The 19,699-nt window shown below is 39.3% G+C and overlaps 1 protein-coding gene across 1 annotated transcript; it reads right to left on the bottom strand.

Annotated features, from left to right (window-relative positions):
- Window positions 1-308: 308 nt before the first annotated feature.
- Window positions 309-19,173, bottom strand: LOC139714943 (ATP-binding cassette sub-family C member 9-like; the record flags this gene model as incomplete). Its single annotated transcript, XM_071626591.1, has 19 exons — window positions 19,015-19,173; window positions 17,877-18,477; window positions 16,783-17,025; window positions 15,739-15,927; window positions 14,762-14,923; window positions 14,249-14,404; window positions 13,125-13,259; window positions 11,210-11,372; window positions 10,807-10,847; window positions 9,929-10,165; window positions 9,211-9,396; window positions 8,471-8,549; window positions 6,353-6,455; window positions 5,599-5,697; window positions 5,004-5,169; window positions 3,599-3,736; window positions 2,531-2,765; window positions 1,002-1,210; window positions 309-475 (listed from the first exon to the last, which is right to left on the bottom strand). Coding segments are annotated over exons 1-19 (3,344 nt in total), but the record flags the coding sequence as incomplete, so codon positions are not given.
- Window positions 19,174-19,699: the final 526 nt, after the last annotated feature.

Below are 19,699 nucleotides of genomic sequence, written 5' to 3'. Positions count from 1 at the left end.
TTACACAACGCTGCATTAACGACTTCATGATGAAACTTGGTAAGATAGCACCTGTCGTTGAAACAACCAATAAGCTATCAGGCACCACTACTTATGTCTGACATCATATCAAAAGTTGTCGAAACGGCATCACCCTATGGAAACTTTAGTTGTTACCATGGTTTCTGTGTCTCTATGTATGTCTTTAGAATGGAACCTTGCAATGCTGTAATGCTGGCGGGGCCCTCAATTGAAGAACACAGCATACTATCACTGAAAAAGAATAACATTAATAAGTAAGACAATAACATTACATGACTGAAACATACCTCATTGGCGCTCTGATAATGTTGTCGAGCATCTCAAAGTGCAAATTCTTTGAAGCGTAGTACACACCAGCAGTGAGGAAGAGCACGGATACAATTTTGAAAAATACATTGCATCCCGAAAGTGCGGCGTAGATCGATATGTAATAGTTCGTGTCGTCGAGAACATCCTATAGGACACAGGGATTAATACAGAAAAAATATGAGCGTTAGGGGTTACGTCAGAGCCATAATTGTGACCTAGTCCGAAAATTGACATAAAAATGAGAATTTCCATATACTTCATACTGCCCGATGTACGTAGCAGTTGAATGGCAAATCGAATACCTGACGAGTGTCCTGGTAATGTTATACCAGGCCGGTAAATCATCCAAAACGTATGATTTTGACCAAAGTTTGACGTAGCATATGCGGATTAAACTCTACAAGACTTCGTTTAGTCAATTAACATTTCAAGAACAAAATTATGTAATCATGGGAAAACTTTTAATGTGTATGTGTATGTCTATGTGAGTATGTGTGTGAACGAGAGTGAGTGGTGTGTCTGTGTGTGTGTGCGTGTGTACGCTCTCGCGCGCGTGTATATAATGTATATCATAATTCATATTATCTGCTTGTACATGACATTGTGGGTGACCACCCATCAGGCAAACACTACATTTTGGCGTCTCATACTTACAATGTATCCTCTTTTACCTGAGTATTATTAGTCTCCAAACTAGCCTCGGACCACGTGGCCAGCCAAAAGTTAGTTCCGATTTCAAAGCCGCACCCTGCCAGCACAGTGAGCACCGCCGTGATGCCAACCACGTAATTCATGGCTTTCAGGTAGAAGAAGTAGATTTCGTAGGACACGGATCCGGTCTCCTGGTCCTCCTTGACCACCAGTTTGCCTCTTACGTCATCTACAGCAGTGAAATAGGAACATTTCGATACGGCTGTATCAATTAAGACTTAATTCTCGTTAATCACATTCAGATGCTTATCCTTAGCTTCAATGATAAGCTCATAGTCAAGAATGAGGTGCCAAGTGTCACATTGTTTTCGTCACGAAATCGGTCATTTCGTCACGAAATGACAGTCTCATCACGAAATGACATTTTTGGAACAAAATTGTTTGTTCGTTGACAAGCGTCAACGTCATCTTCGTCACGAAATTACAATTTTGACAACGAAATAACAATTTCGTCAAGAAATTGACGTCGTCACTTGTCAACGAAAAAAACAAAGCCAACGAAAAATGACTGATTTCGTGATATGAAAGGGACTATGTGACACTTGGCGCCCCATAACTACGAGCTTGAACTTGACTAGTATCGCCGTCTCCAAATTTAGCTCATCGTCAATAATTGAACTATTCAACCACCTAGAATCCTACTGATGTTCTCGTTCTTTCACAGTATAATTATGCTGTATTATCTATAATGGCACTGTTTTTTTTTTCACTGTTGCACCGCACTCAACCTCTGTGCGAAGAACACGGACTTATTAATATAAACTCATTTCTGCATAATGTAAATCCTAGTTTTATGTTCACTTGCCCTTTTCACAAGTCTGGTAATACGTTGCAATACATTAAAATTACAGTTTGTGGTGAGTGTGAGCTTAACAAAACTCATTGGAGCCGCAAAATTGAAACCTTTTCTACACAAGATTAAACATTTACATTAAATTATAACACCCAATTCATAACAAAAATTTGATAACTTACCACGTAGAAAAACCATGGGCCATTTATCTTACACTTAACATTGAATAATAATTAGTAATTGATTTAGGTCTTTTAGAATCACCTTAAACACAGCAAACACCGGAACATAACACCACAACTACATTTTTAGACTACTACTGCTGTTATTGTAGCCGTGGAAGCTCATTGCTACAGAAAGCTGCGCATTGACTGTGTTCATAGGAACAGCAGGAACCTCCACAAGTCCGCGCTAGCTTTTAAGTAGGGCTTATAGGTTGAGTCAATTCAGAGAAAGCAAATAAGACTCAAACATTCATCGAAATATCAATGTGACGATATTCAGGAAAGACCCTCCCCCCCCAAAAAAAAAATAAATAAATAAATAAACAAAACCGCACACACAAGCACACACACACACTCACAAAGACAACACCCCAATTAAATTAAAAGGACGTATGGCTACGAAATCATGTTCAAACCAGTTTAGAGTGAAACATTGCACATCCTCCAATCGTAATTCTTTATAGGCAATTACCTTCATCGATTTTATCATCTGCAGTTTTCATCGACGCAGAAAGCTGAGAGATCTGCTTCTTCAACGATCTCCTCTCCTCCAGGGTGGCTTGGGACTCGCCACCAGACAATTCGGCCTCCGATTCGGTCATCACTTTCAGTGCCCTCTGCGACTCGGCCATAATGGATGGGTCAGCCTGGTTTATATCGTCCGGATCTCCTTGGTGAAGAATTCGACCATCCTTCATGATGAGGATCTACAGATAAAAAGAAAGTACGATTTAGTGTGAGTTTCTTCAATTTGTCTCCCTCTACAAATGAAATTAAAGGGATGGTACAGTATTGGTGGAGATGAGAATTGGGCTTTTAACTTTTTTGCGAGATACCAAGAAAACATTTGTGAAATACTACAGAGCATACCATTTTAAGAGGAATTTAAAGTTTATTTGATGAAAATCAGATTTGGAATGGCTGAAACATCCAAAAACAAAGTAACACAAAGCTATTGTAATAAAAGGTGGGTCCCATATTTTATTAGGATTGCTCTGTTTTGGATGCAGCCATTTCAAAACCGATTTTCATCAAATAAACGTTGAATTCCTCATGGAATTACATGCTCTTTCATATTTCATAACTGTGAGGTTTCTCATTATCTCACCAAATATCAGAATATGAAGTTAGGTCTCAACCAAAACTATACGATCCCTTTAAGATCGCAACAGCTGATCTGTAAATTAACAAACGTGTCGGAAAAAGGAACCAGTAGGACTCGAACCTGTAATCTACTGCTTTCGGGGCAGCGACACTACCACTAGGCTGTCCCTTGTTGCCCGCAGTGACACGATGAACATGGAACAAATACCCAAGCTCCAAAATTCCGACTTCGTTATGTTTAAGTAGTCCAAGGCGGACAAGGCATATTAAATGAAAGCAAGATGTTATTCAGAGGAATGAAGGTTCAGGCGTGAGTTTCTTCAATTTGTCTCCCTATTTGAAACCGTCTTCTTGAATAAGCTTCAATAGTATAACATCGCAGCTATTATGAGGCTAACAATTACTATAGCCAAACCTCAATAGTAAAAAGTCAAACCTTATCAGCTTCCGGTAGGTATTGTAGCTGATGCGTGACGAGAATGATAGTCTGTTTGCGCTTCTTCAGTATTTTCAAGATTCCTCTCTCGAATAGATGACTTCCAACATGCATGTCAAGGGCAGACAGAGGGTCATCCTGTGAAAAAAGAAGAGGAAAGAAAAAATAAAAGAAACATAGGGGTAAAAGTAAACAAGTAAGGACATATTATAGAAAAACGGTGAAAATGTATACGATTATGTATAAGTTAGAAGAGACGGATAGGAAAGTAAAAGTGAAAAATAGTACAAAAGAAGTATGGGATGGGAGAGAAAGTATGGACGAGACAGGTAAAAAAGGAAGTAAGAACTAATGAGAGAAGGGAGGACGGTTCAAAAATAAGTGGTGCGATTAGTGGATGATGGTGAAATCAAAAGGATCTCGTAACTTGACAGAGAATCTATGAATTTAAAAGTTCATGATTACAGTACTCTCCGCATAATCGGGTCGGCTCGGGCAGAGCGTTTCTTACCCGATTAAGCGGAGTACCCGATTAACAGAAGAACACGTCTCATTCACGATTGACACACACAATGTGCATGTAGGCCTACATGCATTGTACACTGCACCAAACACCTACAATATATGCTTAACACGCGTGCTTGCACGGCACATTATACATAGCTTACACTTGTTCAGTCACGAGCAATGATTTACACTCTTTTTATGGACAAATATGTCTTCAGAAAACTTTGTCGCTTGACTACAGACTCCTCGCTAACACGCAGGTGTTTTCCGACGTGAACACGTCTCTAGTCACGTAGAACGTCGAGCTACTTTTCGAGAAGAGACTGGGGAAAAGCAAAATTATGGAGCTGGTGCATGGCGTGATTTTCGTTGCAAACTTCTCGTATTGTGAATGTTGTTGCGGAGCAAGGGTGGAGCGCAAGTGTGTACAACTCCTGTCTGTCTATGCATTTGTGAGTGTCAGCTACTGTATCGACTGTGTAATGTTCGTTTACATGTGGCAAGTCCGTACTGGTACATGTGTTTTCATGTTTAATCACTCCCCAAATGATCTGTCTTCTTTGCAATTTAAGCAGAGAATGCGATTAGCCGTGGAAAATTTGACATTCATGTTATATCTGCGATGAAATGTGGGTAGAAATTAGATAAGAAGAGAATTATTTACCCATTTATGCGGAGAGGCAACCCAATTATCAGGTAATTTTGATGTGCATTGGAACTGATTTGGGCATTACTACCCAATTAAACGGGGTACCCGTTTAAGCGATACCCGATTACGCGGAGAGTACTGTATGTGGTCGCTTGACGAACATTGAAGGGAAGAGGGTATAGGATGACGAAATAATTTTATAATTGAACAGTTTACACTTTACAATGACGTAAGAATAATTATTATTACCAATATGATAATGTCTCGTCCAGAGTACATCGTTCTCGCCACGCTGACGCGCTGCTTCTGTCCACCACTCAGATTGAGACCCTTCTCACCGATTTCGGTATTGTCTCCACCCGGAAGCATTTCGATGTCAGCCGTTAGTGCGCATGCGTCGATTACCTCTCGGTACCTATAGAAACGTGAAATGTAACCGTTAAACCGTCAAACGAAAGAGGAAGGGGAAGATTACACCTATGTCGCTAGCATGAAGACGGCCAGTTTGTAGAGAAAGCAATGCAAAGGAAATCGGGAGATGCCAATAATGCAACATTTTCTTCAGAACGCCTAGTTCATTGCATTTTCTTAATATCCAATTGGGATGTAGCAAAAATCACAACCCAACGCACGCGCTCATTACATTTTGTTGAAAAAGTTACCCATGCGCTTGACAAATTTTCACATACAATAAAGCACTGAAGAATCGAAATGAATTGAAGCTGAGACGGCTTCAATTATTTCATCGTAACTATCCTTTACAAAAACGCAAAATGAACTAACTTTTGAATTAACTTATCCACTCCTTTTTCTCTCTTTCTTATTCCTATAAAGTCAGGCTTACCTGTCACTGTCATACGGCTCACCGAAAGTAACGTTGTCCCGGAGGGAACAATTCACCAGCCAAGCTTTTTGTTGACCAAGTGCTATTTTCGCTCCTTCCCTGCGAACAGATTGGTCAGGAACGTTTCGTAAATTTATGAATTTAGGACTGTACATGCTGAAAGTGGGAAAGGTATAAAGGTTGATAATTTCTTTTCTCTCTTTCTGTACATCTTCTCTGTTCCCTTTATTGTGCAATAGTTGTGTATATAAAGTGTATGCAGGCTAAAAGAAGAATTTCGATTGTTAGAATATATAACGTATTAATGGTACATTGCATCTACTTTACATTAATACTGTAAGGCTGTAAAATGTTTGGTAATGTGTGTTTATGTGTGTGTGTGTGGGGGGGGGGGGTGGTCTGTTTATTCCTTGTAAAAAGGTGAACCGGTGGAGATGGATGGTGAGAAGGAATTTGCTGGCGAAGGGCAGACTATATTTGATATCTACTTTGGTTATATACAAATGATCTTTCTTTTTTACAATGCTGTATGTAAATTTGCTTAAAATTTAATTTGCCTGTTTTACACTCATTCAAGGGAATTTTTATGATTTATGAAATAATGAATTATCACATGAAATCAAATGAATATTCCTTTTAAAAAAGAAGTAATATCAGTCATTCTATTAAAAATAAAGAATTATACTCAGTTATGTCGATGATCTGGGTTCCCAATAAATTATAATGCATTCGACGACGGGCTTTAAGTCCTTACCGTATTTGTATCCTGCCCCTCAGTGTCGTCATTTCTCCCAGTACGGCTTGGAGGATGGACGACTTTCCGCTCCCAACCGTACCCACGATGATGGTCAGTTTGCCTTTTAAAAATGACCCGGAGAATATTGCACAGATATGGATATAAAAAAGTTTGAGAGATATTATAGACAAAGATATATCTATATGTAGACGAAGCGAACATAAGTTTCTCAGAGATTACGCCATCTGAAAACCAACATACTAATTCGGTATTTTGTTTTCCTATTGCGGAGTTTTTTAAAATAATTGTTGTGGATGTTGTTGTTGCTGTTGCTTTTTTTTTTGGAGGGGTATTTTTGGTATCGGAAGATAGTGTGTGGTATATTCAAGTTGCTGGCCAAACCTAGTCAGGATATACTAATCTGCATAAAGTGTTTGTGAGTAGGATGCATTAATTACGAGGTGATTAATGTAGCTAAATGCAATAAGATCTTGCAAGAAAAGTTTAACGTCTTGTAAAATCGTGATTGCTGCACATTTCCTGAGATTCACTTGTTTTTGGATAGCAAAGTTCATATTGCCTACATGGTTTCAGCCATCCTTATTGATTAATTACCAATTACCATATTACCATTTACAAAGAAATTGAAAATCGGGAAAAAAAATAAAAGCTAATGCCCTTTTAATAGCTCCATAGGGATCCTCCCTGAAATTCTTCCAGTCGAAAGGACGGGGGTGATCACAATGTATTTGTGTATAGGTATATGTCTAATTTGTCATTTGATTATGTATGTTTGTTCGTATGTGTGCATATAATATGTGCGTATAAGAACAAAGGTTTGTTTGTTTGATTGATTGCTTGATTGTTTCATAGATTAATATACTCACCACTTGAAAGCAAATTCTTCATTTTGGTCTTTCAGCTAACCAGTAACCATGATAACATATGAGAACTAGAAATGTCGCTATGGCGACTGGTATGCCTCCGCCATAATGCATGATTCTCCTAATAGGTCTATAGTACATGTGGACAATGTGTGGTTACATTTTCACAAAATTGGCAAAATATTAAAATGACATGTTTGTCACAAATGTGTTGAATGTTCACCTTCCTTGACCTATGTTTAATTGGATGAATAGGAGAGCATGTATTTGGGGATTTAAGAACTTTAACTTCGACTTTGACCCTTTCATAAGTTTACGCACTTGAGTAATTTTCAAGGTATGGAAAAAAAGTGCAATTTCTGTATTGAACAGTAAATTGTTATCATTTTCATCTGGCCTTTGATTCATAAGAGAATCACTGTCAGGCAGGTATACATAAATATATACTAAGTTTAAAGATAACTTGAGCCACTTCCGAGATATGGAGAAAGAAGTAAGTTCAGCACTTTCACTTGATCTTTGACCTTTGACCTTCTTGGCCAAAAAAAAAAATCGCAGAGAATCTATAATGGGTTATACATGCATACATCAAATTAAAAAAAAATAATAATCCTGCTGGCATTGCATAAATATAAGGAAAATAGTACAATTTTGAAGTATTGCCCTTGACCTTTGACCCCTGACCTTTGACCCCATGAACCCCAAATTCCCTAGATAACCACTGCCAATCAGTCCATGCATTTATATTTTGTTCCATAAAGATACCTTGAACAATTTCCAAGATAAAGAGAAAAAAGTGAAATTTTAACATTTTACTTGACCTTTTGACCTTTGACCTTTTGACCTCATGACCCCAAACTTTCACCAGAGAATCTTAATTGGGTAATACATGTATACACTAAGTTTCAAGAAAATATCTTCAGGCATTGCATAGATATGGGGGAAATTTTAAGCATTTGGTGTGAAATTTTAAGCATTTGACCTTGACCTTTTGACCTTTGACCTTAAGCATGTGCACTCAAAAGTTGATAGGCACAACTTCACCCCCTAATACACATACATGCCAAGTTTCATTAGGATACCTCAAAAGGTTTTGATAGTTACCCTGTCCACAAAATTCATTACAGACGGACGGAAGGACGGACGGACGGACAACCCGAAAACATAATGCCTCCGGCACCACTTCGTGGCGGAGGCATAAAAAGAGAAGATCGGAATTGAATTCTATCAAGTCACTAACTAGATCTCTTACCTTCTGGTATGTCGACATTGATGTCATGTAAGATTGGCTCTTCCGAGTCCGGATCCCACGTGAAATAACCGTTCGAAATCTAAGTTAATGTGGATTTATAAATGAAACTACTTTAAGCTGATATTTCACGCTTGCTACGGACGGACGGTGACCCACGTCAGCTAGATTTACAATTTTACTTACAGGTTTACTCTTGATGCTTTTATAAGCGCGAAAACAGAAATATTCAAACAAACTTAAGAATACTAATAACGATCATGAGGAAAACACTCTTTCTACCTATCATGGGGTACATCACTTGTTTGAACACGCGTACATCATAATTTAAGTCACAATAAACCATCTGCCATCATGACACAGTAACAGTGCAAACAGTCTCATCAACTCATCTACAATCACTGTATAGGGTATACTATACTAGATTGTATCAAACTATGAGGACCGTGTACGTCCATATATGAATATGATTTCGTGCAGATGGCACAGCTCAATATAACCAACGGATTTTATTAAAGCTAAGTGCATGATTCTGTGGAATATAATACAGACTGAGCTCAGTAGCCCTGACGCCTTCGTTATAAACTTTAGTTTGAGTTTTAAGTATTGTAACCATGGACACAGTCATAGAGAATGTGCACAACTCTCTTTCTATATATAAACATCTGTTCATATCGCTTAATGATTATACTCGTTGGAGATTAAAAGCGGAATATTTTCACCGATGCGCTTAGAAAACGTACCTGGATTGCAACACCTTCCGGTAACGTCGATCCCGAAGATTTTGGAGCGCTGTCCATCGCTCCGTAGGTCTTCATGGCAGGGTTTTCTGCCAACAGTGACGGCGTGTATCCGTTCGCTTCTCCGTCCATTGATGACCGCCTCAAGTCCCGATAGGATTGCCTAGTATTTTGCTTCTCAGCGATATCCTGAAATAACACATACACAAACATTTCAGATTTGGGATCTACAAAGTGTAAACCAAACTCTTAAGGGCGACATTATTTCGCCAGCTTTCTCCACATCCACTGGGCTAGGCCTACTCCGTCTGACAATCCGATTTTATCATTGGATTTTTTTTTATCGTTCTTTCTAAGATTTTAGGACTGACATGTAATCACTACCTTTCATTTAATTTCTTTTCCTATTTCTATGTTCATCCATGAAGCTTGTGATCACATCTTTTTACAGGAAAGTGTCGACTAATAAGTCAAAAATTAACGCTTTGATAAGTACATGAGTACTGCGTTCCAAACAGTAACCGTTGCCTTTGTTTCACTGTACTTAATGATAGCTATCAACCTCGATCATAGCTGTCCAAGTATTCATAAAGGAAAGGGTAAACTAAATGAACTACAATAGTCTTAGCTTAATTCCCTGCCCCCCTCTCTCTCACTCTCTCTCTCTCTCTCTCTCTCTCTCGCTCTTTCTCTTTCTTGTTTTGCGAAGTGAGAGAAATACCTTGTTCGACCCATTATTGTCTTGATGGTGAGCAGTTTGGGGTTCCCTTCCCTCAACCTCCGGAGCGACGAGGAAGAACTTCACGCGCTTTGTGCTAATGTGTGAGCTGACGTAGAGACTGATGACGTAAGGGAAAACGAACATCGGGTCCACGAGGGAGTTGAAGAGATAGAGCGAAGAGAAGGCGACGTCGGGAGAAAGAACTTCGCCAGTGATGGCTGTATAAATGCTGAATGACTTCAGAAGGATAATGAAAATGGCAGACAGGCGAAAGGTGTGTGAACGTGACAGATACATGGCCGCAAGAAGAATAGGCCATTTTACATTTTGTTGCAGGTCATGGTTTAGCCATAAAAGTAATGAGTTATTTACACACAACGAAAACAACTTGAAAGTTAATTCTGGTATCAAACAGTAAAAACAAGGTGAACACTGCGAATAAGTACTAAAAACATTCCAAACATGATTGGTGGGGGAATGCCTTTGACAGAGACATCAGGGTCGAGATTGCACACCTAATTTAAGTATTTCAATATAATATTCAATATGTTAAAATTATAATCAATTAATATTCACCACGGACACACAACATATACAATTGACGTCATAATTCTCTTAACATGATTGTATTGGTCAAAGACATTAAAAAGAAATATATGTAATTCTTTTAAGAAGCATGATAGATATATTGTTTTATGATATGTCCCCCTCCCCCCTTTTTATTCCGTCTTTGATATGTCAACTATTGTTTTGCCTCATCAGCTTTCCGCAGTCTGGAAAAACCATACCACTCGATGTGGAAGAAAAAAGAATTAGGCACATCGGATGTCACATTTTCCACTCACGCCAGGGTTATCTGACAGGAACTTACAACTTACCACCAGATTCACAGTGATCGGAACTCCAAGGTTGACAACAACTATATAGGAGAGAGAAAATTAAGCGATTCTCAACACAAAGCAAAATCTGCTCTTAAAGGAGAGCTGCAGGTTACTGCCTCAATATGGAAGTGTCAAGGATTACGATACCACGTTATAGCTGTAATCAGACCAGAAGAAACCATTTGGAATACATGACAGACAGCAGATATCAAATCGATCGAGGAAAATAAAATTTTTACTGTTATCACCCTGCAGGTTTTGAAAACTGTTAGATGATGCGTTTTAAATCTAGTCTTAAATCTACTATTATTGTCTTTGCTCCCTAATTTTCTTGTGTTTTTTTCTCTTTTGATTTGAGAACAGATAATTTTACGGAATCGAATGGGCTTATGGGTCTTACAATTCACAGCCTGAATGATGAAGACGTTGACAAGCTTGCTCAACTCGTCCTTTCTTGTGTCCTTTACAGATTCACAGTAGAGACGTTCCCAGCCGTAAAGTTTCAGGATCTTGATTCCTTGAAGCATCTCATTAGAAAACTTCATGCGCTGGTCGGAACGAAGCTGAGGGGATTGAAGATCAACAAGAAATGTTTCACTTAGAACAGATGAATACATCAGAAACCCATATGCACGAAAGTAAAATCATAAACTCTCACACACAATATCAGCAACTGTATGATACAAACAGCGCAACACAGAGCCCAAATACAAAGAGATATCTCCATACACCGTACACAAGTATACTCATTGCCCATGCTGATTTACATACTCACTCTTTAGATTTTCATTAATGATTTCATTCGTGTATATTTAATGATGAAACAAATAAGTTATAGAAAGTGAAACTAAAATGAGTAGGATTATTCCGGCGGAAAACATGCTAATCAATGTGGTTTGAAAATGGTTGATATCGGAAATCTGTGTGGGTCAAATTTATTTTAGATAATACTTTTCATAGTTGGGGATAGTGAATGGAAACAAGAAGAAAATTTAACTGAATATCGTGATTTCATGATCTTATTTGGAGCACAAGCTCCCGAAAGTGTTCTCTAAACTCTTAATTTTCAACTTACAGAAACTTTGAGATCTTGGCGAGTGCTTAAGTCAAAGAATATTAACAAACTTGAACTCAACTTTGTTGTCAATGGTTATGGTATAAAAAGAACAGTTGTTTGAAAACAAAACAAAACAAAATATCTCGTCTGGTATAATAAAGGTATTAGAGGAATTAATACAGGATGTAATTAATAATAATAACCGCTTCAAAGAATTTTTAGAATCTGTTGGAATTTTATATTCCAATTCGAGTTGATAGGAAGTTCAATTCTTTAATAATGGCAATCCCTTTGTATAGATTGTGGTCGAACGATAAAAATGCCCATATGACTGATTAAAGGAAATATTATTGAGTGCTAACAACCTTTCAAGATTTGCCTGTTCACTCTTCATTAAACCTCTTTTACCCCATAAATGATGTAGAAAGTGGAATGTAAATTTCGGTAAAATCTAAGTAGTGAAGAATGGTCCGTTATCCACAAGAATAATTTCAAATGTGCAATTGCAATACAATTGAAATCCTTTTATTTCAAGAGATTTTACAACGCTATAGCCACGAACGATTTTTGTACAAGATGAAAAGATCAGAGAATGACCTATGCAGTTTATGCAATCAGATGTCAGATTCCATTGAACATTTCCGTTTTTATTGTGCACTTATTATCCCTTTATGGAAATGTTCAGAAAAGTATTTAAACTCAAAAGTGAAAAGAGAGGAGCACAATTGTTATCTTTCAAAAAAAAATATTTGGTTGAGCAAAGACCATCTTTGCATTAAGTTTTCTTTATTGTACCCGCTTTTACCTTCATCGTTGTAAGTTTAGAAAAGAAAATCCCAGTTTTCATTCTCATTTCTTTTATCAAATTAAAGTATAAATCGGAATACCTTATTGCTGCTAAGCACGATAACACTAGGCAACGTTTTTAAAAGTTTGCATTTTTTATTTTAATTGTATAGACCTGTACTATTTGTGTGTGTGAACTGCTTGTTGAGTACCCAATCAAAAAAAAAAAACGAACAACCAAACATGCACTATGACATTTAAAGCATTTTGCGTTCACGCGTGCCACTGCGTAAGTATTTTGGTTTATAAGGCAGAGATGACTAGATGTTCAATTCATATTTTCGTTGCGTTGTAATGAACGAAATATCAGATATGAAATGTATGATTTTAATGAAGTGGAATGAAATGGTTATTGTCTACCTGGCTTTGTCGATTTTTTTTTTGTTCACCCTATTACGTGATTTTTTTTTACCAGAACTTCTTTGATATACTTGGACGTCAACCATGCAAGGACCAGTTGGAAAGGAATTACGAAGATGAAGACTGAAGCGCCAATAAGTGACGGATACCCCAACTGCTCGTAGAGGAGGTACAGAGTCATTCCAATCTAGAGAAAAAAAAAGGGGAAAGGACTGCACAAAATAATGCGCCATGTGATACGCTAAGAGATGACCAATGATTGGGCTCCTCTTACAGAAAATAACATTTTCGCGATCTAGAGTGCCCCGAATGCGAAAATTCATCAAAAGGGCAACGTACAGATTTGAATCTAATAGCTGATTAACTGTTTCTTCTTTTCTGTGTGTATTTGTTTGTATGTGTGTGTGTGTGTGTGTGTGTAATAAATGTGTGTTAAATGAATTATTTGAGATAAGGCCTGGATATGGAAAAGACTCCTATTGTAATAGCTGTTATGACGAAGATAATGATGTTTAGAATCAGCAACGTATGTGGCAGAATGCAATATCTAGTAGTCATTTAAGACACGTCTCTAACTGCCGAAACAATCCAAATGAGATGTAATCAAATTTATTGTGGTCTTGAAAACATCACAGTCGAACAACACTAGGTACGGTAAGGACCCTCACACTACGCAAACACTTATGTATGAGAAATGCGTGAAAGAACGCCATAAATAACACGATTGCCGTTGGGTAGGCCCTATATTATGACGGAAATGCGAAATATTAACCAAAGTTTCAGAGCTTCGATACCCGATCGTGGTTGCTACGGAATATTTTAGATTCGATAACATCGATCACAAATATATCGGGCAATAGCGGTATCCACTGCTCTACATCACCCTTTGATCTCAAGATGGTACCAAACTAGTCGATATCCTAGCTAATCTCGCTAGCCAGACAAGTTTCTTGGTAGAGCTTTCCGATACTTAGTATATAGACACCAGATTCCACATGGCGGAAGATAAATGAAGAGTACCATGTTTTTGCTCTAAAACACAAGGCAACGACCCGCATAAAATCCCCGATTGTCTGCACGAAGAGCATTTAGTGTGCACTCATTTCTTCACTGTCTGAACCAAGTGTCAAATCAGAACTGATCCGGAGATAGACTGCCATCAGTATCTAATGATACCTTCACTGGTATTGTAAAGATTTCGACACCATAGTTGAAGAAGAACTGGACATTGGTGGCGTCTATGGACATGTGGTTGGTGATCTGGCCCATGGTCATCATCCCTCCCGACATTGCGTACGTCGACAATCTAAGTGCTTTCTCGTACACCATGCTCTGTGGAAAAAAAAATACAAAATAGAACACGAACACGACAACATGATAACAGGACGAAAACGATTTTAAAGGAAGTCATATTAAATGGCATCATCTATAGTAGTATACATGGGATATGGTACAGCTCATATGATTATTGCAGCGGTGATAAGATGCGGATTTCTTTTTCTTTTTGTGTGTGTCCTTTCACAGGTTTAAATCAAAAGTGTGTCTTCTTGTACTACCTGTCATGTCTGTGTAGTATTGGTAGGCCTATATATGTGCGTGTGTGTCTGTGCAGGTGTGTGTGTATGTGTTTGTGTCTGTGCAGTGTGTATGTCTGTGTGTCTGGCGTGACTGTCTGTATGTGTTACCGACCTGGATAGCAGAACGGACGTGAAGCCCTTCCATCAAATTCCAGTAGAAGTAGGCTTGCTCCAGAAGTCCCTTCATCAGGGCAGCTATGAATATGCATCCCACCAGGACGTAGCCATTAGAGAAAAACTCCGAGGCGGTCACGTGATAAGGAGTGACATCAACCTGTGAGATGAGATGAAGATGTTGCGCAGTTATATCATAATCATACTCATGTTAAACGATGTTTAAATGACTAGCCATAACGCCTTTCCTTACAATTGCAACCTGATGCCTTTCACTACTTGTTCACTGGCTCATTTCAGTGCCAGTTTGTACTCCAATCCCTTTTGTGCTACAGTCCGTCAAATTTCTTAAAATTCAATAAGAGATATATAAAAAGAGCACCGATTATATAGGGAACGTAATTTCTGGGATTTCCTGTGTTGTCAGTGAGATAATGATATCATCGTGTATAGTCATAAAACACTGTGGAGTAACAACGAGAAAGCAGATTTTGTTTTCTTCATTCATGGCGTATCTCAACGGAGGAGACTTCGTCGTGACTGGTCATCACCGCGACTCGTGCAACTCGAGAGACCAAAAAATGACTTGCATTCTCACGAAGACGGACACTCCGGAGCGACTTCAGAGACGTCTCCAAATAATATGACAACTGCTTCGTCCGGAAGTCGTGGAGCCCTCCCTGTGATGTCTCCGATATGTCTCCCCGGGGTCCCCGGTGTAGGTCGCAAATGGGTCTACGTGAGGTCGTTGAGACGTCTCGGAGACCTCGCGGAGACGTCACGGAGACGTCACGGAGACGTCTCCAAAGAAATTGAACATGTTCGATACTCTCGCGACTCCCCGGACATTCGGCTACATTCCAGGAGACGTCACGGAGACGTCTCCGCAACCAGGGAGACTCGAGTCGCTACTAGGTAGCCAACTAGTCTCCAGTCTAATGAGATACCCACTTGAAATGTCTTTTCATTTCTCACCGTTTCGTCGTCGGAGCCGTACAGGGTGTCGGTAACGAAGAGAATGATGCCGCTGATGCAGAGTGGAGCCACGTACACGGAGAAGTCTGCGCAGAGCTTGAACACGCCTCCAGTGACCCATCGCGTCCCGTACGTGTTCCAGTAGATTCGGTACATGTTGATTTCCTGCCCTGCCTTGTCCGCTCTAGCCTATCATACGCCGTAGATACGAGTTAGGTGATAAAACGCATTAAATGATATACTTGTTTTCGAGATGATTAGAAACAACTTATAAAATATTAAAGAGCATTACAATTCTACTCAGAGGAATTCAGAGTTTAATCGATGGAAATCAGTTTTGAAATGGCCGAGATACCAATAGAGTACTAGTAGATGCTAATAGATACTTACAGAGTAGGCCTACTGATGATAACGACAAATATGATTAATAATTCTCCATAGCCATGATAATAATTAGGATGGCAGAGATAATGACAGTAATAGTCAATAATGAAGATGTCATATTGGCGATAGTAACAATTGTGGTGAAATTAAGATGTTAATACGTCTTCCCGTTGATTTCCACACCGTCTTCATCGTCCAATTTTATCATTTTTCAATTCAATTTTATCCTGAGGTTAAATTCCTATAGATGTAATTGTGACAAATTTTCATTCATATTCGTGTTCTTTATTTTGGCTGTCAATTAACTTTAAGAATGAAGCTTTCAAGCAAAAAATGGAATGCTATTCACGATACAGACATTCTCTGCATCATGTTCATGGTTTCACTCTTATCATGCGCGACTGAGATATGCTATCTAGGGGAAGACATATCTTTCTTCAGTCTTACATCATACAGACAGAAGAGCTTCCTAATTTACTGATACTGTACTCTTACACATAAGAATAGATACACACATGCGTAAAACACGCACACACACACACTCAAACACACGCACACACGCACACACACATATAATTACATTACGAAGGTGAGTATACCTGCATTAGGAATGTAAATATCATGTACTTTACGGACATTCAGCGTAGATGTCCGGCTTACCTTTTCTTTCAAAAAGTTCTCCTTGAATATCTTGTGATTGTACTCGGACGTGTGGCAGTCAGGCACGCTGCCCAGCATGGAAGGCTCGATGGCCTGTTTGAAGCCGACTTTGAAGATCCAGTTGGCCCACCAGTACGTCATGGCTGACAGGATAGTACTGTGATCGTGGAGGTACTTCATGTCCTTCTTCATCGTGGTACTGTCCGATGTCGCGTACAGCGGGTTGTCGTAACCGAGGAACACCTTTGTGTTAAAATCACGTTGAATCACACAAGGCGTAAAAAAAGTGAGTGCCGTTCTAAGAAAGCGGTCAATGCTCAATATAGTAACAAATCTGGTTTCCATTTCTGCCTTCAACTCATATGAAAAGGAAGAAATGAGGATGTTAAGACAATGAATGCGAACTATACTGGAAATAAAAAAATGAAAAGTTTTCGACTGCTAACTAAAGGTGTCTTATTTTTACCTTAAGCATATTTATGTTAGCCTGAATCAAAAGTACATACAACATTAACACACACACACACACACACTTATTATATGTATACATATATATATCTATATATTATATATACATGTATATATCATATATGTATATTTATGCATGTATATGAGGGAGGTGACCACAGCGATCGTCAACTCTACCCTAGGTACGAACAGGTATGACTGCATATGGAGCAATTTTAGTGGCCCTTTGATCGGACCACTAAAATCTTGACATCTGAAATTCAGTTGACCTGATATAAACAAAAACATGACAATCCATTTTGAATCTTAAGTGCCTTTATCGGGCCACCGAAAGACACATTTGGCGACCCGACGTGGTGGCTATATGGGCCTACCGGGCCACCCCTAATGTCGAGCCCTGGGATATGTATCCAAGTATTATTATTATCATTATTATTATTGATATTAATATTATCGTTATTATCAATATTATCATTATTATCAATATTATCATTATTATTGATATAGACATTATTATTATTATTATTATCATTAAAGTTATATGAATTATAGTAAATAGGCGAAACGTTTCATTTCATTTCCTTTCATTTCACCCCACCCCTCTCTAAAAATATGAAGCAGCTTACTATTGAACGGATGAGGACAATTTCTTCGATGAGCATGACGGCGAAAAGGACGACGGCGGCCAGTGCGACGTCGAAGACGAACACGTGCACATCGATCAGGCCTTGTCGCTCGAGGTGGATCATCTTGAATATCGACGTCAGAAGAGACGCGACCCAGTACAGGAGGAGCGGCCACACCATGTGCTTGACTCGCCACGTCTCCAGCCAGTGGTAGAAAACGAGGGAGGTGATCACGGCGATCGTCATCACTGCCCCGGGCACGAAAAGGTATGGCTGCATCGGCAGCGAGTTCTTCAAGAAAGTGTCGTTAGTAAGGATGCCTTCGGCAAGGGCCGCAAGCGACACGACGAGCAAGAGGAACGTGAGGACCCATCGCGACGAGTGGCCCGGCAATCGAAAGAGGTATTTCGACGACGGGATGCTGCCGTACGATGTGCAGCACTGGAGGACGACCAGGATGAGAGGAAAGCCGACGGCAAATATGACCTGCGATATTACAATGCTGGCGTTTACTTTGCAGGTGCTGTCCAAAAAAATTTCTTGCTCAACCGTGGAGTTTTCTCCACAAAACCAGTCCCACTGTCCAGAAGACATCTTGACACTGCGCAAGTAATACAAAAAATTAAAATCATTTATCGTTACAGCATTCAAACAACAAAGTATGAAATTGATTAAGGATGAGGCAGACTCTACAGGCACATGCAATATATAAGCTACAACTGCTCCGAAATGAGATTCACAACAAAAGTGATCACTCCATGCCTTATCGTGTTTTTCGAATGCTATGTAACTATGAACTTTGTATGGCTCTCATGTCGAAGGGACCTGAACAGAAGCGGAACAGAACACTTGTTGGTGTCATTGCACCATCAGACCATGAGGTATGTTTATAGAGTATAATGGCTCAATCGGAACAAGCGCAGTATTCGCTGTGGTGGTAGCCAATCAGTAATTCCGTCTCAGCCCAATGAATACAACGCTATTACACCACGTTATGTCGGCATAACTTTTCCCACACCACTGCACGAGACAGAAACGCTGGCTCTTGCTTAGTGACGACTTTCGTAAGTGGCTGGCCACACCCGGTACGTGTCTGGTCTGGGCGATAGTGAAAAACAAAAATCTTGAGAGCTCTTACACTTCTTCTATAGACTCTGTATATATCCTGCGCATATACTCTCACCGACGCCACAAAATGTGTTTTGAATGAAATGCTATGAGGATTGTGGAGCGGCAGCATCCATCTCAAGCACAGCTACACTTCTGTAGATAAACAAACTAGTCAGTTTTTGCTGAATTAACACTAGACACTTCGACTCGACAATGCGCATGCAGCGAAGCTCGATTCAATTCAAACTAAACAGTACCAAGTTCAAGATAAATATTCGCTCCGCACTATCAAACATTCGCTTAATACAGATACAGAAGCGTAAATGATTTGCAATGTTTTCCCAAGTGGACAGCGATTGACTGCTATCAGTACCGACGCCGCAGAAGATATCATTTTGTGCGGACTTCGGACTGTGTGCTGTGTGTGGCGCGGAGGTCAAAGAGATCCGCGAACTTGACTTTGCAGTACCAAACCTTGCCCTGTGTGGTTTTTGTGAAGGCTTTCTTACAAAGCTATGGTGCAACAATCGTGCGTCATCTGTCCTGGAATCATGTCTGGAAATGTGCGAAATGCAGGGGAAAGGAGTTGAGGAAAAAAAGGGAAATGCATGTAACTCGATAACTTTGTAGCATATGTCCCATTCACTCCCATACAAAGTTACCGGTAATAGTGTCTAACATACGACAAGGTACACTGTATATAGCATTGAAAA

Source organism: Diadema antillarum, unplaced genomic scaffold, assembly GCF_040938485.1.
Source record: "Diadema antillarum isolate AM-2024a unplaced genomic scaffold, OU_Dant_1.0 seq00002551_RagTag, whole genome shotgun sequence".
Classification (NCBI taxonomy): domain Eukaryota; kingdom Metazoa; phylum Echinodermata; class Echinoidea; order Diadematoida; family Diadematidae; genus Diadema; species Diadema antillarum.
This window is presented reverse-complemented; position numbering and strand designations above follow the sequence as displayed.